This window comes from Ramularia collo-cygni, assembly GCF_900074925.1.
Source record: "Ramularia collo-cygni strain URUG2 genome assembly, contig: RCC_scaffold01, whole genome shotgun sequence".
In the NCBI taxonomy this organism is placed as follows: Eukaryota; Fungi; Ascomycota; class Dothideomycetes; order Mycosphaerellales; family Mycosphaerellaceae; genus Ramularia; species Ramularia collo-cygni.
Genome location: NW_019716255.1, coordinates 1,964,022 through 1,986,907, shown reverse-complemented (window position 1 = coordinate 1,986,907; position 22,886 = coordinate 1,964,022). Strand labels below are relative to the sequence as shown.

The following is a 22,886-nucleotide window of genomic DNA, read 5'->3' as shown; positions in this document are numbered from 1 at the left end:
CTCGCGCAGGCCTCAATCGCACTTTCAGTCCTCGCTGCCGCTCTAGTGGACTCGGCACACAATAATGCAACACCGATAAAGAGAGTCACGGTACCTTTGGAATCTGCCGCTGTAGAATTTGCTTCCGAGCGAGTATACATCCTTGATGACACCCCATCTCCAAGCAGCTGGGGTTCTATTGGTGGTTTGTACAAGACAGTAGATGGCCATGTGAGAATTCACGATTCTTTCATCAATCATCGCAGGGCCGCGTTGGAAATACTAGGATGCGAAGCAACTGCCACGATGGGTGAGATAGCACAAAAGGTCCTGGATTGGAAGAGTCTTGATCTTGAGGAAGCAGCGCAAAAGCACAAGGCTGTCATCTATGCCCTTCGTTCCTATAAGGAATGGGATGCTACGCCTCAAGCAAAAGCAATTTCGGACTTTCCTCTCTCACTCCGCCTGATCGCGGAGTCTGCAGCTAGATTGTCTCCCAGCATTCAGACCAACGGCGACCGATGTCTTCGTGGTCTACGAGTCCTTGAAATTAGTCGTGTGATCGCAGCACCAGTAGCTGGTCGAACCCTTGCTGCTCATGGCGCGGACGTACTCTGGGTGACGTCTCCCAATCTACCCGCCTTACCAGGCATCGATATAGACGTCAGTCGTGGAAAACGTACCATCCAGCTCGACCTCGACAACGAAGAGGATCGCAATACTATGAAGCGGCTGGCTCAAGAAGCAGACGTGTTCATCCAGAGTTATCGGCCAGGTGCATTGGCCAACAAAGGCTTCAGTCCCGAAGATCTGACGGCAATGTGTCCTAATGGCATTATTTATGCGAACTTGAGTGCGTGGGGTGTCAAAGGACCTTGGGCTGGTGAGCGCGGGTTTGATAGTATGGTGCAGACRGTCTCTGGACTCAACGTCAATGAAGCAGCGCACTTTGGAGAGGGTGCAGCTGCTCGCCCATTGCCTGTACAGGCTCTCGATCACGCTGCTGGGTATTTACTGGCCACCGGCATTCTCGCGGCGGTGTATAAACAGACTCAACTGGGCGGTAGCTGGGAGGTCAATGTAAGTTTGGYGGGTGTTGGAAAGTACTTGAGGAGTCTAGGACAGATTCCTGGCAAGCAGGGATTCGAGTGCGAAATTCCCAACATCTCTGAGCATGCCAAAGCATATCTAGAAGAGAGGGAGTGTGGTTTTGGACTCCTGAAAGCCGTCAGACATGCAGCCAATGTCGACGGCAAGACTCCAGGCTGGGATCACATGCCAAAGAAGCTTGGAAGCGACAAAGCTGAGTGGCTCGAACAATCGCAACGAGCGGTGTCATAAAACTCATCAAATCGTTAAGAATATAGGAATGCAAGGAACCCTCTACGAGTCCTCTCCCCAGCCATATGCATCTCCACCTCGCCCATTAAGAGAGTTCCACACGCCGAGGCCTCCTTGCAAAAAGCTCACAGCAGTGTCGACATTCGCATTTCCCGTCTGCGGCACGCCTCTCGAAGATGATCGACGCTGCTCATCAGCGTCCAGCGGGAGATCTGTCGCATCGCCATGGAACTTGTCCAGTACCATACTCTTGATCAAGTTGGCGTGCCTCTTAACCCATGCTGCCTCGCTGATGGTCGCATAGACCTTGTTCCGTCGGTTATTGTCGTCCTGCACTGATCGGGAGAACCGCCATTCGACTTGGTATACACTCCAGCGTTTGGTGGTGAATAGAAGAATCGGCCATGTGAAGATCCACAGAAAGGTGAGGTAGAAGATCCACCGCACCCAGCCTATCCTTGCTTGGTTGACCCAGTGAGGCGTGTATATGTCGACATTCTTGTCAGCTATCGGGAAGGTGATGTCAACGTGTCCACGGTAGTTAGTCTGCCTCACAAGCGGTTCAATCTGCTGTTTGATATACTCGGTATCCAGACCTGTCACGCTACGAGCCACACGAAAGATTTTCAATGCAGACTTGTTGGTGCAAAAGTCCTCACACCAGTCCAACAGCTCCGGCTTACGATCTGGCCCGACTTCAAGATCACGGCTATAGCCTTTCGCACGACTCTTTCGCCATCGACCCCGATGGACTTTCTCGCTATTCTCCGGGGTACTGGGTATCCACCAATCATTCTCTTGGTCTCTGTTTGATGCTTTGGGGAGGAAAGGCTGCAGAGACAATACAACGTCAAAGTCATAGACTCGTTCTTGCTCGTTCTTGTTGTTCTTTCTCCGAGTCTGCCAATGCCAGCCCTGCACACGAACAGCAGGCCGAGGCTGTATAACACGTAGGTAGTCGAATACATAATCGTAGAGCTGCGTAGCATCCGATAGACGCTCATCCATCCTGACCGTCGTCTCACAGCCGATGCTGACTGTTTGAGAACAGCTCTTGTTTGCGGAGTTGCGGTTACGCCAGCCATCAGTGGCGGATTTGGGAGGTGTGATGATTTGGTATTCGTCTGCTGGTGGGAGATTGCTGGAAGAGGGTTGCACGGTGTTGTCTGCCACGACGCTGTCGGTGTATGAGGGCAGCTCGGCGGCATCTTCATAGTCGTAATCGCTCCGAGTCGTGTGCATCGAGACGGCATCCTCCTCATCTCGATATCTATCGGGCTGTGAGGTCTTGGAGGGAGCCTTCATCGCTCCAGACTTGCCGTCCATGCTGACCTTCTGTTGTACTGTATAGGATGTTTGAAAGTTCTGGAGATGGTGGAGAAGGGAATGAGCAGACAAACCGTAAGGAACAAAGACGTGAGATCTATAAATATAAGCGCGCCTGTTGACAATACGCGTTTCGACGCCTCCGTCCGATGGGCTGATGATCCTTCAAGGCAGCCATTACGGAGGGAGGATACGGTAGCGATGTCTCGGGGCAAGCGAGTTATGACTAAGGCGTCTCTTACATTCGAATCTAACGCGTAATAAGGTAGTTGGAAGTCGGCCAGTCTCATCAAGCGATCAAACGAGCAAACCTCTTCAGAAGACGACAGTAATGACTCCGAATCCAACTCCCGGCTGCTCATACATATAATGGCCATTGGCAACTGACCGCTGCCGTTTCTCGCGCACGGCTGGGGAACGCCGAATGTGGGTCCGTCATCTCACCGGTTTTATACGAGAGGGTGTATGTATTCTTCGCAACTTATTAATGTTCCTTCCAGAATATTGATCACGTTCATTGAGCTACTCCAACAGATGTTCTGGCATCTACGACGCCATTCGCTCAGAGCGTTGCGACGGCTCCTTGATAAGATCGCTGCCGGCCTTCGTTGCCTGGTCAAGAGTYTCTACCGGTAAACCAAGCAAATCATTACCTATGTGCCTTCTCTCCGCAGTTCCCAGGATCTTCCGGGGGGAAGCCTCTCGCATACCTTACAGCAGCTTGCTAGGTAACGCCAGGCATGTCGCCTTTGTTTACTAGCGCAGGACCCTCATTATATAATTCCTTCCAGGTTCGAATCAACATCTGCAACGGTCCAGTCCGCATTGGTCGTGCCATTACACGTTTACCTAACACTCTCGACGATATTGCGCTAGCTGACCACGAAGCTGTTGAGATATACCGGCTTGTTTGACCAGTCCGACACCGACAAGCTCATATCGTTTTCATCCTGAAGCATGAGCTTAAGACTTAGCACTCTAGCCACCGTATGACTGACCTGCGCTGGCGTTGATGTCGAGTTCTTAATGTTGCCATCGTCGAAGAAAGTCACCTGCCGTTGGGCAAAGTCGAACCGAATCGCGACTCGCCGCCTGTGAGGCTGTAATCGTACCACAACCCGCAGCAGACAGCAATCCACTACATTCCGAGCTCTTCGAATTCATCTCCGCTGGCTTGCGCTATAGGCCCGAGCATTATTTCCTTTCCGAGTTGGAACTGGTCGATGTCGCCCGCGTGCATTGGCACCAGAGTCTTGAGCTTGGGAAGTTGTCCCTCCGCATTTTCTGTTGCGATACGCAGGGCTGAGTAGCTCTAGCAAGGGCAGTGATACCTCTGGGTTACTATTTCTTAATGCCACGATGAATTGAACCAGGGTTTAAGTTTCGGCATTGCAGATCACCAGCGGTGGAAGTGCTGGATACGGCCAATGATCAATGGATTCGAGGTTGATATGCGGAAGGATCCAAACTACCTTACTTTGACAGCTCAAAATTAGCGCACGTCTACTCTAAACTCCAGCCTCAGCCTTGACTTCTCCCATGCTCAATGCACTCTTCCGAACTCACTCTTTGATCAACAGCCTCATCCGAAGTGAAACTCAGCGGAAGATGACACAACCAATGGGGTCCTTGCGAGTCGCAATATCTGGCGGAGGCCTGGCCGGAGCGTCGCTCTTCCACGCGCTTACAAGACAAGCCCATTTGGATGTCCACATCTTCGAATCTGCTCCGGAATTCAGAGAGGCTGGGGCCGCAGTCGGCATCGCTAACGAAGCACAGACTGCGTTGCGGCTTATCGGCCCATCGGCAGTAGAGAGCTTCCAGCGAGCGGGCGCAGTCTTTCAGAAAGGCGCTCACTTGGTGTTGGCTCAAGGATCAAACGCTGGAGAGACGGTTGGACGTATTGGAGGCGACAWGAATGCTACCGGAATCGTTCATCGAGCCGAGTTTCTACGAGAACTGCTTGCTCGAGCTCCAGCGGACCGCATGCATGTTTCAAAGAAGGTCGTCAAAGTCGAACAGAATGAAGACGGCCCGGTCACCTTGGAGTTCTCTGACGGTACCAGCCATGAGTGCGACGTCCTTATTGGCGCCGATGGTATTCACAGCTCGGTTCGGAAATATGTCCTCGGTGATGACCCTGCTGCATCGCCCGTGCCTGCCGGATGGTGGCTCGTACAAGTCCTGAAGCCATACGACGAGGTCGCTGCCCTTATGAGCAAGTCTTTCCTCGACACCTACCTCAATCTCAGCAGTCCGGGCGAGGTCGGATGGATTGGAGACGGCACTCTAATCTTCCACAGTCCTTTGAGCGAGGGCAAACTGGTCCAGTTCGTTATTGTATCTTGCCACGACGAGGCTTCCACGGATTGGCAAAAGGTCGTCAGCTCCGAGGAGATCCGCGAGAAATTTTCGGATTGGCCAGCCGAGCTCTCAAATGCTGTGGATAAAGTATGTTGAGCTGAAAAGCCACAGTCCGCACAACAACATCCAAGATATGGACACCACTGACCGTCTGTTCCAGCTGATCTGCACCGCCGAAGACTCGCACAATGCCGTATGTTTCTGGCAGCATCTGCCTGCTAAAACCTATGTTCGGGGAAATGTAGCTGTTACAGGCRACGCTGCACATGCGACCACGCCGTGGCAAGGTTCCGGTGCTGGCATGTCCATCGAGGACTCAATGATTCTCGCCACTCTGTTAGAGCGTGCCAAATCTGCGTCTGAGGCACGCGTAGCCCTGCAAGTTTTTGACTCGGTCCGCCGAGAGCGCACTCAGAGAGTCGTTGAGTCCAGCAAAGGCACAGGCCGAATGGTAACCGGTCAGGATCCAGAGACGAGATTGAATGCGGCCAAGTTACAGGACGCGCTTCGGCATAGATGGGATTTCCTCATGTACTTTGATGTTGAAGAACACCGAGATGAGGCGTTGCGTCAGATGGAGGCTAAGCTGAAAGTATAGGCGCTAGATGAATGCAATGAACACGTCCACGATTGGAAACGTAGGTAGCTCAGGCATTGAATGTTACTTCGTGTTCCATATTGAGATGTACTTGTAGAATGCAGAGAAGTGCCGGCTGCTGTCAATTTGTATTTCTTCTGGTACAATAACAGTCGTAGTCAGGTGGCACTTCCCGTAAGATAACTCCTGTCATCAGCGTAATAATCGGTGTTTCGAAGGCTACCTTATTGATAAGAGTAGCGATACCAAAGCCGAAGTCTTAGTTTTGTGCGTTGTAGAGCGTCGGCGGAGGAGAAAGGAGTCGATTCTAAACGCGGTAGTAACAACAGCGCGCTAGACCCGATAGAACTACACAAAAGTGAGTGGTCTGGGTCTCGACTCTCGGCGGCTCCACTTTCACGTGCCGAGAACCGATATATGTAGCCGCCGTGCATGCCCTGTCTTGACGATAACAACATCCATAACAACATCGACAAATCGGACACTCGAGGAGCTGTAGCCGTTCCTTCCATCAGTCTCATCAGACTCTATAATAATGGAAGCAGCGGATGATGATCCGACAGACCGGAGTCTACCCTCGTGCGCACCACACCGGCCTTAAATCTGAGTAATGCCTTCAAAAGCATCACGACAGGCCCGAATTGTCTGGTGGACTAGTGGAAGAACGCGGGAGAGGCAGCGATCATACACTCTTTTACACATTGGTCCCATCCCCGGGAAGTAGCTGAATTACCAGTCAATCGAGGATGATGACATTTGACTTCGTGCCATTTGTCTGCGCGGTGTGGGACGCTACTGGGTGTCGAGAGCGTATCTCAGGAAGATCTCACCTAAGGATCGGACTACCAAGATGAATCAAGATGAGTGCATACCAGCTCCTTGGACATGGGATGTCTATGAAGAAGCTCGCCGTAGCCATTCATGGTTGAGGTAATCGGGAAACTTGTCCTTCTGAAGGGAATCAGCTTGTTGACGGTGGACACACACACACACACACACACACACACACACACACACACACACGCCACGCATGTATTATCGTTACTTGGCATTTCATTCATATCGCAAATTTCGCTAAAAACTAACATCCCAATGGCAAAACGCTCAAGCCCCCTGGCTGCCAATCTAGTACAATCAAGCGTGCTTGGTAAACACTGGATTAAGGAAAGTCTTGAAAAAAACGAAGGAGATATCCTTCGCCTGGAGTTCTGGAGTCCCTGCTCACACGCTCTGTCCCCTGGACATCGCCTCTTCTCCATCCCAGACATTCATGCCCGGAAGCGCTGTTAMCGCGCTCTTATTTTTGGGCAACCTCGCCTTTCAATAGGCATGAGGATTAGCACCGGGCGACATGCTGTTGTAGTCACGACCAATCGTCCAGCGAGATCTCGGTCGGCCTGCACTGCTCATGCTATCATAGGCATAGCCTGTGGTCGAAGGAGATTCCGGGCGGGAAAGCTTGGTGAAGATGGTGAGTGGGTGGAGACGACTGATCGACCAGCGTTTGCTGGATGAACGCCTCCCGCGTTTGGGAGTGTCGTAGTTGCCTTCCATCGATGATAGGGAACATGCGCTGGAAGATGTGTTGGAAGTGGCGGAACTGATGCTGATGTTTCGAAGATGTTCGATGTTMCAGTTCGAGTCCGACAAGCTTTCAAAGCTGTCGTGCTTGAGACCCATGGAGGAGATACACTCTGAGGTGAAGGATTGCGAGCAGGGACTGATGGGTTGGAGCAGGTCAACCGTCCAAGTTTTGGTCGAGTAGCTTTCGACGCTATCTGGRGTGTCGCATTCGAAGTCCAGATCCGGAGTGGATGCCCTCGAGGTGACGCTTTCCGACCGAAGTGCCGGGTGGAGTGCTGTTGGTGGCCTTGCTTGAGTGGCGGTTGGAACGAATGAGTACCGCTCGACGGGCTTCTTCGGGTAGGTGTTGTGTGTGGAAGGAGAGGAGCTGATGACCTCGCAGAATGCGAATGAAAGGGCTTGCTTGTATTCGGCAATGTCGTGCATGTTGTCTGTCTATTTCAGAAGTATGGTTCTTGTGGCTGGTCTGTCTGATGCAGGATATGATTCTCGTGTTTTGTTTGTCTGATACCGGAGAATGGCTCTCGTATTCTGTCTGTCTGGTATGGCCAAAGGCTGCTGCTTGAAAGAAAGTGAAAAAAAGGTTAAAGAAAAGAGAAGTAAACAATCCAACCGATCAACAGTCGAAAGAGGTGTATTAGGATGGGAACAATCACAAGGGAGGCATTGCCCTCTTATCTCTATACCGACCATCCCCCCAACGCCCATGACCATTCCAGGCTGAAACCTCGTCCACACCGAACGTCCCGCGCCAAACCATCGCGGCATCCCGTATATACCAAGGCAACCCCAGACAGACAGCGTCCAGACAGACATCCAACCCCAAGCCATCCGAGTTCCGACGTCTCAGAAGTCCCGTACCTCGTTGCTAATTGGTTGCTTGGGTCAGACTTACGACGTTGTATTGGGGGGACAACGACTCGTATCCTCAACGGGGATGACATCTTCGTCGCTTTCGTGTGAAATTTCACGMATAAAGGTTTCAGACACGTTTCATGGGACGTTGTGCCGAGGGAACTGGTATGTATAATAGACTTCTTGAGTCGTGAATCAGGGAGATATTCGAGTTGACTCGGGGTCTGTGGACTAGCCCTATATTATTGTAGGAGGGCAACAAGGTTCGCCATCATACTGACAGCATTTTATCAACAACACCTCTGTCAGGGTCTCCAGAAGGGCCACTCCGTTGTTTGAGGCGAATGGCGCGGTCCGGCGTCCGCTGTCTCTTTCTTGTATATCATGTTCCCGTCAACCAATTGAGGACGTTGAAGTTGAGTGGAGAGTTCATAGTACGACTCGTATAGCGCCGGCGGTGGCTCCCCCCTCCCGCCTTGTGCAAATCATGCGTTCGTCTTACATGTTAACTGCCGGGAGTTTGGTGGCGACTGGCAGCAGAAGGGGTTTTCCTACTCAGGGAGTCAGGGCTTGGTTGGAAATGATGATGATGATTGACGGTAGGAAAACCGTTGTGTTCAAAACAACAACTCTCGACGTCCCGAAAATCTCACTCACATGGCATGGTGATGATCATGATGATGGTGACGATGCGTGCGTTGCTATTTTAAACTGCTTCGACGTTGTTGGGCATTGCATTTGCAGTCTGTAGATCGATTCTAGAGCGGCGCCACCAACATAAGCCTCGTGGTTCGAATTGGTGCTAATGGAAATGTCATAATAAAGCGATTATGATATGCGTGTTCGAATAAGGCATGCGAGATGCAAGAATCCTGCTAAATCTATCGATAGACATTCTAGGCACCAATGGCCATTACATGCCTTTCTTATAGTCCCCAACTTCAACAATGAGATGTTTGGCGGTAGTAGGGTTAGGGTTTAGGTAGTAGGATGAAGCGCGACGACGGCGATGTACTGTTTTGATGTTCGCAATGCTTGTGACATTAGCCTTCATTTGAGAATCAGACGTTTCCAACACACGCTTTAGTTCTCGTCGTTGAATTTGGCGCTTTATAGGCTTCTTGTGACATATTCGCAGTTCAATTCACTCGTAGTCGGAATTGTTCTATAGTATGAACTCATCATCATGCTTTCCTACCTTAGAGAAAAGTACGGGTTCCGATAGATGATTTGGAAGCGAAGCTGAGATAGACCACAACGAACGATTAGAATCGTCAAGTGAAATCAATCGAAAGAGAGTTCAAAACAATGCCAAATGAAAAGCGTCAATCTTGGCCAACTACATACTGCCAGCAACTCAACCCCCCCATACGCATTCCCCTACTTACACCTTCCCAAACCCAGCCCTAGGCAAAACATACCCAACCGTATCCCCCGACGCACCAGCACTAGGAACACTCCTCCCCTTAAAATTCGCCAAAGCCTGATCAACACTCCCCACGCCAGCAAACGGTCCCGAACTTCCAAAAGCATTCAACACGCAACTCCTGCCCAAATACCCGCCACACAACGCATTGGAATTCGCATCCGGAGCCGTGAAAATGTACCCGTTACTCTCAATAGAAGCCGTCTCGATCGGGTTGGCGATATTTTGAAAAGCGTTGCCTTCGGCGAGAATCCGGGCTCCACTACCGATTTCAAAGGCGTGGGAGGGGTTATCGTAGAAGTAATTGTTGAGGGCGTGTAAGAGAGTGTTTCCGGAGACTTTGGGGGAGCGTCCCGAGGTGGAGTGGATGTAGTTATTTTTGAAAGTGATGAGGTCTGAGGAACCTGTGAAATATAAGGCCCAGTAGTGTTTTCCATTACAGGTTGCCGAGTAATCGCTTCGGCCGTCGAAGTCGTTGGAGGAGATTGTTACGCGGTTCGAGGGCCCGTTGCCGAGGACTACGTGTTGGCGACCGATGTGGTAGGTGGTGATGTGGTCGATCCAGACCATGTCGGCGTTGTCTAGAGCGATGGCGTCGCCTCCCCAGACATATTGGGGGTTGAGTTCTTGGATTTTGATGTTTTGGATGATGATGTTTTTGGCTCCGTTGGCGATGTAGAGGCCTTTTCCTTGGATGATGCCTTTGTCGTTTACCCCGACGAGAGTCTTTTGGGAGGCGACTCGGATGGGGTTGAGGGCTGCGTTGTCGTAGTTGACGGCGACCTTGGGGGCGTTCTTTTGGTAATTGGTGCACCCTGCATTGTCCGTCTGTCAGTACAAAATAGGGCATGGATCTTCTTCTTCACATCGAACTCACAATTGTTCGCGTTGATGGCTGTCTGGCAAGAGGCACCAGTCCCAAAGGGAGCACATCCCGTTGCACTTGTGCGGCCTTCGGATCCGATAAAGTTGAATGTACGGTCCAAGACGATGACTCGGGGAGTGCTGTCTCCCAAGTAGCTGATCAGCTCAGCATTACTCTTGGGGAAGACCTCTGCGGCGTTGCCACCTCCAGTAACGCCTTTAGCGAAGCCTTCTGCTGCACCGACAACGCGGACGGCTGTTGCGGTAGATGTAAGGAGAAGGAGGAAAGCGAAAGTCTTCATTGTTTGCGATCTGGGGGGAGGTGTGAAAAGGAATGTTATTCTGATGAGCAGGAAGTGAAGAAGTAGCGAATGCAACCTACATATATACATACACACACACCTACAACCTCTAGTAGAGATAGAAAGAGGGAACAGACGGAGAGGCTTCCAGCAGACTTACTGTAGAAACTAACGCATCAGAATCCTTCAGACACCGACCCGACCTGCACAATCAGGTTGATTTTGACTCCACCAAGACGTCTAACGAGTATAGAACTACCGAAGTCATATCCCGCACCATCTCCCACAGCGAGACAGCGAGTAAGAATCGCCGTCAACCGCACGAGCAGTGCAGTGCTAATCGAATCCACAGTGTCGGAGAGACCATCGAAAGAGTAGAAGTGTTAGCTGTGGCGTCTGCAGCTTAACCATTGAACCGTCGCTAGTATAGATCTTCCTTCCAATCCGCTCCGCTCGGTTGGCGAAGGATAGATTGTGAAGAGCTAGCTAGGGCTGTAGCGAGAGATGTGGAGCACTTTGTAGATCTTTTCTTCTCCATGAATGAACGCGTCCGTTATCAGCGGCCCATGCCTCGTCTGTCTGCATAATGGCCAGGATCCTTCTCATTCAAGTAATCTTTGGAAAATGTCCACACGCAGAACAATGAGTATACGTCTACTCACCTTCTCCAGTTATCAGTCCAGCTAGAAAGTACTGTTACCGATGCATTAAAGCAGAGTACAGTAGTAGAAGTAAAAACCAAAACCAAAACTAAACGTAGAAGAAAAGGCATCCAACATGTACAAACCTCCGCTCCCAATTCCTAAACCGTCACAGTCCATCCTCCATTCCATCTCCTCCGGATCCAAAGCAGGTAAGGTAAAGGAGGTAATTCCCTCTCCAAAAGCCGACAGACAAATCTCTCGTTWACGCGGGATGGGATGGCTCTGTGTGTGCATGGAAGAAAGAGAAGTCGGTAAATCACGGTGTTGAAGGATTGTGGATCGATCTTTGTGGGTCGTCGTGGGGGGACGGGAGGATGATCAAAGATTTTTGAGTTGAAAGGGACAAAAAAGGCAAAGGCAAAGTTTCTCCAAGCGATGGGAAAATAATAGATTATGTTCGGCGGTACCTCACCCGAAGTACCCGAAGTACGCGTTTGTCGTGAATAGGGGTTCAATCTTCACGGTCCGGGCTCCCTCACGTCACATCACATTCGAGTAGATTTTTGTTAAAAACTGCCGTTCTTTTCATCTGTGATCCTATTCAGCTGCTCGAGCATGATAACCCTACAGTGGTGGTAGTGTAGTAGAAACGCCTTCGCTTCTCAAACATGCCCGCTCGCAGAGTCATTCCTCATCCCCTCACAACTCGTCCTTCGTAGCCTTGGCCGCGTCAGCCTCTGCTTCAGCAGTGGCCTGCGCGTCTGCGACAATCTTTTCCTTTTCAACGTCGGCATCCACAGCTCCCGCGGCTGCGGGTGCGGTCTTCACATCTCCAGCATCCAACTGCCCGCTCGTCTCTGGGTCCACGCCATCCGCCCTGGTTCCGGCCTCGACGTCCTCGCCCTTTTCGACGAATCCTTCATCGTTGACTTCATTTCCGTATCTGTCGCGAAGAATTAGTCGAGGGTCGGTAAATGGAAGTAGATCTTGCAACTCACTGGTCAATCATCCTAGTCCTGGTCTCATACCGTGTTGAAAATGAGACCTTGCCCTCAAGCGCAGCGACCTGCGCCTCATCGAGAAGGTTACCATCCTCATCGCGATACTCAACCTTCTCCTCCGTGATGGCTCCACCATTTGCTCCTGGAGTTACGACCACATCCTTTTGAGGGTCATCAGCAACAGGAGGCGCGGGACCTCCAACAGCAGCTTGCCCGGTGGGAGCTGGGCCGGAGGCACTGGGTACTGCGAGCGAGTACTCCGCGTACTATAACAGATATTGTCAGCATCACCATCACTACCGATAAACAAGTTCAGGACCTACCGAATCGTAAAAGGTGTTGCAATCCCAATCCCACGTATCAAACAACTTGACCCGTGAACACTCCTTCTTCGTCCATTGCCCACCGTATGTAAGTGGAGCATACARCGCAAAGACGGCGACACTGAGACCTAAAAACACCGTCGCGGCGGTCATCCCCGCCCAGGGCTTGTCTCTCAGCGTGAAAGATCCAATCTTCATGCGAGCAAAGTTAAAGTCAAAGACCTGACAGAGAGTGAGGATGGCAAAGTACAGCGCGGGAAAGTAGTGGTGCAAGAACAGCTGGCGCTGCATGAGGTAGAAGGGGAAGTAGTGGAATGCCCATCCCAAGACAGTCATGCCGATTTCGTAGTCGAAGCGACGGAAGGTGACGTGCTGGTAGTCACCACAGCTGCGCTGCCATCTCAGCACCGCCAATCCCTTGAATGCAATGTACAGTCCAATCGCAGCGGTGCTTGCCCACCAGATGAGCGGGTTCCCGATGAGGTAGATTTGGCGATGGTCTTTGCCCCAAAAGTTGATACCTCTCTTGAGCACGGGCCACGATGGAGGGCGAGAGTCCCAGGCGTGCGATTCCACCAGACCGGCGTTAGTGGTCCACATGACTTGCTGAAGTTCCCAGAACTTCCCGAAGAAGCCCGGGTTGCGATAGTTGACCTTTTCGGCCGTATCTCCCAGCTTGGGGTGGTTGTTGGATTCCACGTACCAGATGCTGTTGGGGAGCGTACCGCCCTTGGCGCAGGTGACTTCCTGCTGCTCGAAACCCCAGTCGGGGAGCTTGACCTTGTGGGAGAAGAGGGTGCAGCCGGTCATGATGTGGACGAGCTTGAACTTGGATTGGATGGTGCGAAGTCGCTCCTTGGCCTCCTTTCCATCGGACATTTTCTTGACGATTTCCACCCGGAAGAGATCGTTGGCGTCTCCTTCGAAGCCTGCGTAGCCATACGCCGAGACCTCATTCTGCCAGTCGGCCTCGGTGACGGGTGGGCGGACATCGTGAGAGTGCACGCGGCGATCGGAATTGACGTGATAGAGACGAATGATGCTGCCATCGACAATCCACTCCGGGTCGTAGTTGTCCCATGCCAGAGGTCCCGCAACGCTCGTGTTTCCGGTGGGATCGGCAGCCCAGTCGATTGGCTGCGTCTGGTTCTCGGCGATGAAGACGTTGTTCTCGTCCTTGTGCGGGTAGAGGGTGATTTGCTGCTGCTTACTTCCTGTAGGGTACATGTGGGCGTGGGAGTGGAGGTAGCCACCCTGGGTGTTGTGATGGCGCAGGCTGATGCGCGAGCCAAAGGCCACGTCGGCGGGGACGTCTGCCATTCCCTTGGAGTTGAGGGTCGACTGGAACTCGCTGCTCATGAAACCATCGCCATCGCCGGGGTTGACCAGACAGATGAAGTGAATGGCGAACATGGCCATGTAGAAGGTGACGGGGATGATGATTAAACAGAAGATGCGCGCGAAGAGGTGCTTGAACCAGACGCGTGTGGTGACGTTCTTGGTGTCTCCGAGGAGGACCCAGAGTTGGAGGACGGTTAGAGATCCGACCCAGGCGATGGTGAAGAGACCGACCCACTTGACACTGGCCGTAGCACCCAAGGTGAGACCGGTCGCGGCCAGCCAGAACCACCAGCTCGGCTTAAAGGCGTACTTGGGGCCCAATTCATGCTGGTTGATAAAGGAGAACCAGGACAAGCTGGTCAGAGCGGTGAAGATGATCAAGGGGGAGTCCAAGAGAATGAGCCTCGACTGGGTCACGAAGCCGTTTTCAAAGGTCAAGAGGCCGGCTCCCAGGGCAGCGGTGGTGGTGCGACATCCCATGGCCTTGAGGGTGAGGTACATGGTGGGCACGGCCAAGACGCCCAACAAGGCGGGCAGCAGGCGCATGGCGACATAGGGGACCTTGGGTTCGAGGTAGTCCTTGCCAATGTCCTTAAAGTCAAAGTTGCCGTCGAAGCCAGCCAGCCAGCCGGCGAGGGTGATGAGCAATTTGGCCAAGGGAGGGTGAACATCCATGAAGAAGCGACCCTTGATGTATTTGCTAGCGAAGCCTCCAAAGTGCACCTCATCGAAGACGACGCTGGTGGGCTGGTAGATGCGAAACAGGCGGATGAACAATGCCAGGAGCGTGACTCCGCCGAGCAGTTCCCAGTCGGTGCTTCCCAGGTGGAAGATGTTGTTGTCTTTGACTCCCACTGAGGTGTATTCGGTCGTGTTGTCGGCATTGGCAGGTTTGTCGCGGCGCACGGCGGATGCGGATGTGGTGTCGCCCTTGCGCGGGGCTGCCTGGTTGTTGGCCATGTTGGCGACAATCAATGGCGACAATCAATGGCCGAGTCGATCGAGGGCGCGATGGAAGACGAGACGTGAATCGCGTGCCGGGTCGCGTCGCGAGGGATGCGGAGTGGAAGTGGAAGAAGGGTAAAGTTTCCTGGGATYGGAAGTTCTGGCGGATGATTAGAAGTCGAGGGCCATGTGAAGAAATGGCCTGTGATTGATTGAATGGATTGATTGAATGGAATTGAATGGTAGGGAAGAGGAAGGAGAGACTCGAGCGTCTCAATGGACGTCTACAAACTAGGTAGACGAAGGGAGAAGATGGGGGAAGGGAGGAGTTCTCCTGCCCCAGTTCAGCTCAGCTCGAATGGAAGACGGGATCTTTACGAAGACGTGRCTATTTGCAGATCCAATCCCGAGGACGAGAACTTCCTTGAGACCCTGACGGGACTGCCCGCCCATCAATCAATTCTCTATCTTAGCGCGGGAAACATTCAAGCTAGGTAAGGTTCAATTCCATCAATCTTCAGCTGATCCAGTCGAATTGGGTTTGGTCAGGAAAGTCGCCTGTTTCCACCATTCTTCCCCATCACATCCATCCACCACGTCTGCCAGGAACAATRGCCGCCTCCACCCAACCCGAGGAGTCGGACTTGAAATCGCGGGTGCCCGAGGGCGTCGTGATCCCTCCCGTCGCCATTCGCGCCAAAATCGAAACGGTCGCTGGCTATGTCATTCGCAGTGGCCCGCAGTTCGAGGAGGTGGTGCGCAAGAAGAATGCCGGAACCAACCAAACCACCTTCCTCGAGCCCGCCGACGCCTACGAACCCTACTACCGCTGGAGATTGGTCGAGATCAAGGCGGGACGCGGTTTCAATGAGAATGATCGCGCCATTGCCTCCAAAACCGATGTCACCTTCGCTGGTCGCGAACACAAGGCTCCCCCGAAACCCGAAGAGTTCAGGTTCAGCGCGCGAATGCCCAACATCAGTCCGCAGGATTTGGACATTGTCAAGTTGACGGCGCAATACGCGGCCAAGAATGGACGGGCGTGGGTCACACAGCTCAGCCAGCGCGAGGGCKGCAACTATCAATTCGATTTCCTCCGACAGCAGCATTCCCTCAACATGTTCTTCAACCGTCTGACGGAGCAATACGAGGATTTGTTGGAGGGCGAGACGTCCAACGGAGGAGCGGCGCAAAAGGCGCGGATGGAGGAATTGGAGCGCAATCTCCACGATCGCCTGCACATTCTGGAGCGGGCCAAGCAGCGCGCGCAATACGTCAAGTATCAGGAATCACAACGGATGGAGGTGGACGAGAAGAAGGCCAAGAAGGACATGGACTTTGCCCAGATCGACTGGCACGACTTTACCGTCATTGCGACCATCACCCACGATGAGCGCGACCAGCACACGGAAATGCCCCCGCCCAAATCCCTCAACGACATGCAGAGCTTGAGTCTGGAGGATAAGCAGAAGATGCGCATTGGTTACGACCGGCGAATTGAGGAAGCGGTGCCCGACTTCAACGATTACGAAACCGTCTTTGGTCACGCACCGCAGATGCCCGCCGCCCAGATGCCGCAGGGCTGGGGTCAACATCCCACCCCTCCACAACACCACTCTCCCTATGCCGCTCCTGCTCCCGACCTGGCGACGGAACGCGCCGCCGCACGTGCTGCAACCGCCGCTGCTGCCTCGCAACCTCCCAACGCCAAGACTCGCATTCGCAACGATCACGTCCCCCAAGCCGCCGCGGCCCGTGCTCGCGCCCAAGCCAACACGTCGATATGTCCCAACTGCAAACACGCCATTCCCAACGATGAGATGCAGGAACATTTGCGCATTGAATTGTTGGATCCACAGTGGAGAGAGCAATCCCGAAAGGATCAGCAGCGCTCCAGCACCACCAATCTCAGCACGCAGGATGTCGCGGCCAATCTGAAGAGACTGGCGAGTCAGAGGAGTGATGTCTTTGACCCGGCGACGGGTAGAGCGATTGGGGATGAGGGAGGGGGCAAGACGCGAAAGGTGGACAATACGAATGGCGGGGGAGATGTCAACGACCAGATTCGGAGGATTCACGAGAAGCATGGAAAGTGAGGCATCTACCATTATGAGACTGGTGGATTGACAAACAGGCATCGATCAAGATCAAAGGTGAGGCACTGGGGACATTCCTCGCGCCCGTCTGACGTGTGCCAGGGGACTCCATTCGGACTACTGTCCGTCGGGTGGTGTTGAAGGGAGAAAGTCGCAGGAAGTCGTCCTCGCCATTCCATTTGAGAAGCGTGGATCGCTGCGAACTCCTTCACCGCTCTCCAGGCACGGGAGATTCCAAGATGTTGCGGGAATCGCTCACCAGAGATATCATGAGCAGCAGCGCGACTTGTGACCTTGACCAGGATGGGACGTTGTATTTGACCAGGATGGGACATTGTATACAACCCTTTGTACACTAAGGTACCACCTACCACATGCCTTCCACCTCTCCCACTTTCAAATTCTCACAAAGACTCTTGATACTGACTGACCGCTTGTACCTGCCTCTAACGCCATCAAAGATAACCTCCCGGAATGCTAATCAAAAGAACAATACTAATCCTCCTCGTCAAATGTCTTTGTCACTTTCGAAGCACCTACATACACTTCAACATGGCCATGTAAACTCTCCTCTGTATCACCTCCTCCCGCAATGGATCTCCCAGACTCCAAAATGGAAGCCCACGCCTCCAAGATCCTGACCATCGCTTCCCGCATCAAGACCTTCCACGCCGCAAATCAAAAGTTCCGCATCTCGCACGGCTCCACCAACAGCACCCGCAACCAATCCTTCCGCGACAAACAAAACATCATCGACACGAGCGGTCTGACCGGCATCCTCGAAGTGAATCCCTCGAAGAAAACCATCCTCGTCGGAGCCAATGTCCCCATGGACCGTCTTGTAGAAGCCACTCTAGCCCACAATCTCATCCCGCCCGTCGTGGCCGATTTCCCCGGCATCACAGTCGGAGGAGGGTATTCCGGCACGACGGGGGAGAGTTCGAGTTACAAACACGGCTTCTTCGACCGTACCGTCACCCGCGTAGAAATGATTCTCGGGACGGGAGAAATCGTCTACCTCTCCGAGACGGAGAACCAGGATCTCTTCCGTGGTGCGGCGGGGAGTTTGGGGACTTTGGGAGTGGTGACTTTGTTGGAGATATCACTCGTGGAGGCGAAGCGGTTTGTGGAAGTTGTGTATCATCCCGTGAGGAGTATTGGGGAAGCGGTGGCCAAGTGTAAAGAGGAAACTAGTGGGGAGAAAGGGGAGAGGAATGATTATGTGGATGGGATTCTGTTCTCTCCTACTTCGGGGTTCATCATTACTGGACGACGAGTTCAGGATGCTGAGAAGGGGAGTCCTATTAGGAGATTCAGCGGGAGGAAAGATCCTTGGTTTTATATGCACGTTCAATCCCTGCTTTCCAAAACATCATCATCACCACAAAACCAAGATAATGGAGAATCAGGAGGAGTAATCAAAGAATTCTTCCCCCTACCAGAATACCTCTTCCGCTACGACCGCGGCTCCTTCTGGACAGGCCGCTCCCTCTTCACCATGACCTCCTGGCTCCCCTTCAACCCCTTCACGCGCTACCTCCTCGACGACTTCTGCAAAACCCGCATGCTCTACGCCGCCATGCACTCCCAACCCATCAACATCATGATTCTACACGACTGTGGCGTTCCTTACCCTTCAGCCGAGAATTTCATCGAGTGGGCGGGGGAATGTACGGGGATATGGCCTGTGTGGTTGTGTCCTTTGAAACAGAGTCCGAGACCTACGTTGCATCCGCATTTGAAGGATGGAGATGATGGGGAGGAGGAGGCGGGGATTTTGAATGTGGGGATTTGGGGTGCTCCGAGGGGTGGAGGGGATGTTGGGGAGTATTTGAGGGAGAATGAGGAGTTGGAGGGGAGGTTGAAGGGGATTGGGGGGTTGAAGTGGTTGTATTCTCCTCAGTGGGCTGAAGGTATGTTTTTTCCCTCTCTTCCTATCTCTCTGTTTGTGGAATTAATATGCTAACCTGTGATGATGTTTTTTCTTGTTTTAGAGGAAGAATTCTACAAACAATTCAATCGTAAATGGTACGAAGATCTCCGCACCAAATACTCCGCGACGAGATTACCGACGATTTATGATAAAGCACGTACGGACCCGGGGGAATTGCAGAGGAAATTGGATGGGATGACTTGGAGGGATGTTCGGCCTGCGTTTTTTCCTGGGTGGATGTTGCATTGTTGTCGGAAAGCTTGGGTTTCGGGGCAGTGGAGGGCTGGGAGGAAGGCGACTTGGATGGAGTGGGTTGGTAGGGGAAAGGGGGAGTAGGTACCTAGGGAGGAAGGGAGGGGAGGTGGGAGGTGGGAGGGTAAGGGGGAGTGGCGATTTATGGATGATTTGGTCTTTGTGGATTGGGAGACGGCTAGCGGATGGTAATGTTTGAGTGGTGTTGTTGTTGAAATGGCAAAGTCTAGCACTAGGAGTATCAATTACACAGAACGAACTCTGATTCGACTCAATGGAGAGTTAGGTAGTCGAAGCCCAGCTATGGCATATTCCATTATAGAAAATCCTGTCTATAGGTAGTAGCATACAAGTTAGTAGCCTAGACAACGACATAGAAACCTTTCCCTCCCTCCAATTTAGGAAGTAAAGTAAAGTAGTCTACTCCTAGTAAAAGGTGTCTCTCTCGCGTACCTTATAATTAGTTCTACTCCCCCCACCCCTCCCACCCACTCTTGATTAAAACGCCACGTCTCGATAATCCTCGACTCGTACAACGCCTGCTGCGGTCCGGAACTAGTGTATGTAGGAGGGGGAGCCAATCGTTTATTGTGGTGGTGGGTACATGAGAGGAGGAGGGGTTTTTCATTCTCTTTCTCTTATTTTTATCCTTATTTTATCGTGGTGGTGTGGGTGTAGGTGGCTGTGGAAGTGGAAGTTTTCTCTGAAGGGGCGCGTGATTCTGATCGATTGGATTGGAATGTTTCTAGGAGGGATGTTTTGTTTTGGGAGGGATGGATGGATTATGTGGGGAGAGGTGTAATCTTTTTTTTTTTTTTACTTTTCCATGGGTGAGTGAGCTTGAATTTGAGCTTGGGGGATAGGTATGTAGGTAGGTAGGTGGATAGGTGGGTTTGTATTTCTATCAAGTCGAAGGAATGTTGTTTTGCAACTCTCGACGATGGAATAATGAGCATTTTCATGTCGATACTTTGTTGTGTTGATTAGACAACTAGTCGATGGTTGAATTTCCATCTCCCTGTCTCCAAATAATCATGCATGCTCAGTCTTCCTACGACGCTCTACATCTCTTCCTCTCTCTCTCGTCTACAATGCAACCAACCCCCTCGAAGCAGAAATCCAATCCAATCCAAGACTCCAGAGATATCTAGATCTACCATCAACTGTCGCTCTGTCGGGTCGTCTGGTGATGAGTCTCCGAGACTCTCAACGACGAATCGCAAGAAATGTCCGTCTTGGTAGAAACATGGCCGCTTCCTTCTTCATTGTCCGTGGGTAAACCGGGTGGAAACATCAATTTCGTCTCGGGAGCTCGACGCGCGAAAACGACATCGCGAATCGATGAGAGGATGAGGTGGAATGTGTCCTAGAGTCGAGCATTAGATGCATTTTATTGGTGAGAGGGATTGGACGGTGAGATAACAGCAGTAGTCGACTGGATAAATAGTAGAGAGGACTACGACTTGCCATGCTTGAGTTATTGCTGCTTTCATCAAAAGAATCGCGTCGTCTCGTATTAATCATCGCTCGTTTGTGTCGTGAATAGTAGTAAATGCTAGAATATGTCTTCCCCTCTCCAACCACATCTGAGAGTGGAGCGCCGGCTTCATCTTATATAGATCCCTCGCCTTGCATGCCTTTGCCATCATCTAGCGCTCATGAGGCGCGTGATTGTGGGGATCGGGGAATGTTATACTCCATGGAGTAAGTGAGCACGCGACACTKCATCGTATCGTCTTCGGGGTCCGAATCGCATCCTTCCGGTCTGGAATTTCAGAAAATGAAAATAATCAATCCTTAAGATCCTCACAGGGATATCGTATCATTCCCCTTGAGCTGGTCAAGGTTGTTCTACTTCATTTGGACTTCTTGGCGTCCTTTCCCTCGGTCTTGGGGTACTTGATCGTCAAGCAGTAAATGTCAAGATAATCGCAAATGGAGACGATGACGTCCAAAATGAAGCTTCCATGAACGCCGATGGCGAGTCCGAGACAGGTGAACATGAATGCGACTTGATAGACCTCATCTCCGAGCGCGCTGGGCCAGCCAAATCCGAGCTTGTTCTGCAGGACGGGTCCAAGAGAATCAAGCACTCCATACACAAGAGGCAGAGGTAGAATGTTGTGGTAGGGGAATCTGGACTTGGTGAGATGTGCCGTAATCATCAGTCCCACAGAGTAGGCGTTGATCAGTCCGATGTAGAGAATGAAGGGGACCAGATGGTTGTGGAGGATGTTGGGCTGCAGAGCGAGGTATGAGATGATGAGCACCCATGAGCCAGCAAATGGAAGGAGGCCAAGGAGAGCTTTCCTGGCTCGCTGGCCACGCTGCCGACGTACTTCCATGACATTCCGAGCGCTGTAGCTTGTTAGTGGGAGAGTCATGTATTGTGAAGGATCCATTTACCTCTCAACAACGTTGCCAATCAAGATGATACCACCTTGCCACATGTAAAAGTCACCAAAGTCCATCTTGTAGAGAACTTCTGGCAGGAACTTGTAGTGCGGTACGCCGAGAGCGGCGAGCGCAGGCTGCTGCCAATAGCTTCCTCCAGTATAGGCAGTGAAGGCGTATACTCCGCATAGGATCAGAATGCCCTCGACCGGACCCGACACCAGGCCAAGTGTGAGCGTCTTGGTGTGGTATTCATCCCAGGTTTGTACGTAAAACGTCAATAGACCTTTACACAATCAGCATCCATTACGGCGAGATGAGAAGGAGGGAACATACTTCCAAAAGCCACCGCGACTGTTCGCCAACCCTGACCAAATCGCATGGCAGCTGCAAATACCAATACCTCCAGACTCGTGTTGAGAGCGTCGACACCATGATCAAACAATTCTCCCAATGGCCCACTCTGCCCTGTTCGTCGAGCTTGTGATCCGTCGATGGCGTCGAAGGTCTGGTAGAGGAAAAGACCARTCGCCCAGCTTGCGTACACCCATCCTGGGCATTCCTGAGACAAGTCCGGAGTGTAATACAGCAGAGTGAAGACGTTTGCAATGACAAACTGAAGTGATCAAGTCAGCAATTGCCAACGTTCACATGTAATTTCATCTCAAGATGGACCTACACCAAATCCCGAGAGGGTGATGGCATTCGGTGCCATGGACAGGGGGAACAGCTCAATGACCTGGCTCCACCAGTATGGTTTCAAGACATATTTGGACACCAGACTCTTGTCGACGGCTAGATTGGTGTTCAATGTCAGTCGCGTTATCCATCCTTCAGGCGCGTCGCGTTGCGATTTCCGTCACTTACAGCTGTACTTGTACTCCTTGAGCTTGGGCAGCTGTTCTTGCCGGATGTAGCCCATCTTTGCCGTGATCCACGCGTGGTGAAATATGCGGAGGCGTGTTGGGCTTAGTGTTTGAAGGAGGTTGTTAGATTTTTGGGGATTGGTATTGGCTTGTCAGAGCAAGATTTCTAAAGCCCGCGACATTCCAAAATGACGTAGCCTTCTCCTGACCGAAACAGCTTCCAAGGAGGACTCGATCACGGACGACTCCAGAGGTTGTGGGAGGGATTGATATACTTCACTGCTCCTTCACATGTCATGCAGAGGACTTGGCAATCAGTTGGGGATGCCGTCGTTGCTTTTCCCTCATGCATTCATTCATTATTCGCCAAGTTGCATAAATTTAGAGTTTATGCTCACACCTGGATAGCCCCACATCTAGTCGCTGAGGCATTCAAGAATCATCAATCCCTC

General features: G+C 52.0%; 9 protein-coding genes; 4 read left to right on the top strand and 5 right to left on the bottom strand.

Moving 5' to 3' along the window:
- Window positions 1-285: 285 nt before the first annotated feature.
- Window positions 286-1,320, top strand: RCC_00714 (related to acyl-CoA transferases/carnitine dehydratase; the record flags this gene model as incomplete). Its single annotated transcript, XM_023765883.1, has 1 exon — window positions 286-1,320. The coding sequence occupies one exon, from the start codon at window positions 286-288 to the stop codon at window positions 1,318-1,320; it is 1,035 nt and encodes a 344-aa protein (XP_023621651.1).
- Window positions 1,321-1,362: 42 nt separating this feature from the next.
- On the bottom strand, window positions 1,363-2,646 carry RCC_00713 (uncharacterized protein; the record flags this gene model as incomplete). Its single annotated transcript, XM_023765882.1, has 1 exon — window positions 1,363-2,646. The coding sequence occupies one exon, from the start codon at window positions 2,644-2,646 to the stop codon at window positions 1,363-1,365; it is 1,284 nt and encodes a 427-aa protein (XP_023621650.1).
- Window positions 2,647-4,266: 1,620 nt separating this feature from the next.
- Window positions 4,267-5,608, top strand: RCC_12240 (uncharacterized protein; the record flags this gene model as incomplete). XM_023765881.1 has 2 exons in its annotated part: window positions 4,267-5,097; window positions 5,171-5,608. 2 exons carry the CDS (start codon window positions 4,267-4,269, stop codon window positions 5,606-5,608), a joined length of 1,269 nt encoding a protein of 422 aa, XP_023621649.1.
- A 1,320-nt stretch (window positions 5,609-6,928) lies between these two features.
- RCC_00712 (uncharacterized protein) lies at window positions 6,929-7,618 on the bottom strand (the record flags this gene model as incomplete). The annotated part of the gene is made up of 1 exon (XM_023765880.1): window positions 6,929-7,618. The coding sequence occupies one exon, from the start codon at window positions 7,616-7,618 to the stop codon at window positions 6,929-6,931; it is 690 nt and encodes a 229-aa protein (XP_023621648.1).
- A 1,813-nt stretch (window positions 7,619-9,431) lies between these two features.
- Window positions 9,432-10,639, bottom strand: RCC_00711 (probable pectin lyase precursor; the record flags this gene model as incomplete). XM_023765879.1 has 2 exons in its annotated part: window positions 9,432-10,288; window positions 10,351-10,639. The coding sequence occupies 2 exons, from the start codon at window positions 10,637-10,639 to the stop codon at window positions 9,432-9,434; spliced, it is 1,146 nt and encodes a 381-aa protein (XP_023621647.1).
- Window positions 10,640-11,982: 1,343 nt separating this feature from the next.
- Window positions 11,983-14,908, bottom strand: RCC_12239 (related to dolichyl-phosphate-mannose-protein mannosyltransferase; the record flags this gene model as incomplete). XM_023765878.1 has 3 exons in its annotated part: window positions 11,983-12,226; window positions 12,282-12,550; window positions 12,608-14,908. 3 exons carry the CDS (start codon window positions 14,906-14,908, stop codon window positions 11,983-11,985), a joined length of 2,814 nt encoding a protein of 937 aa, XP_023621646.1.
- Window positions 14,909-15,861: 953 nt separating this feature from the next.
- On the top strand, window positions 15,862-16,989 carry RCC_12166 (related to pre-mRNA splicing factor; the record flags this gene model as incomplete). The annotated part of the gene is made up of 1 exon (XM_023765877.1): window positions 15,862-16,989. The coding sequence occupies one exon, from the start codon at window positions 15,862-15,864 to the stop codon at window positions 16,987-16,989; it is 1,128 nt and encodes a 375-aa protein (XP_023621645.1).
- Window positions 16,990-17,581: 592 nt separating this feature from the next.
- Window positions 17,582-19,258, top strand: RCC_12238 (related to 24-dehydrocholesterol reductase precursor; the record flags this gene model as incomplete). XM_023765876.1 has 2 exons in its annotated part: window positions 17,582-18,902; window positions 18,984-19,258. The coding sequence occupies 2 exons, from the start codon at window positions 17,582-17,584 to the stop codon at window positions 19,256-19,258; spliced, it is 1,596 nt and encodes a 531-aa protein (XP_023621644.1).
- Window positions 19,259-21,030: 1,772 nt separating this feature from the next.
- On the bottom strand, window positions 21,031-22,490 carry RCC_00709 (related to ethanolaminephosphotransferase; the record flags this gene model as incomplete). XM_023765875.1 has 5 exons in its annotated part: window positions 21,031-21,532; window positions 21,581-21,854; window positions 21,905-22,184; window positions 22,248-22,363; window positions 22,436-22,490. 5 exons carry the CDS (start codon window positions 22,488-22,490, stop codon window positions 21,031-21,033), a joined length of 1,227 nt encoding a protein of 408 aa, XP_023621643.1.
- Between the last annotated feature and the right edge of the window lie 396 nt (window positions 22,491-22,886).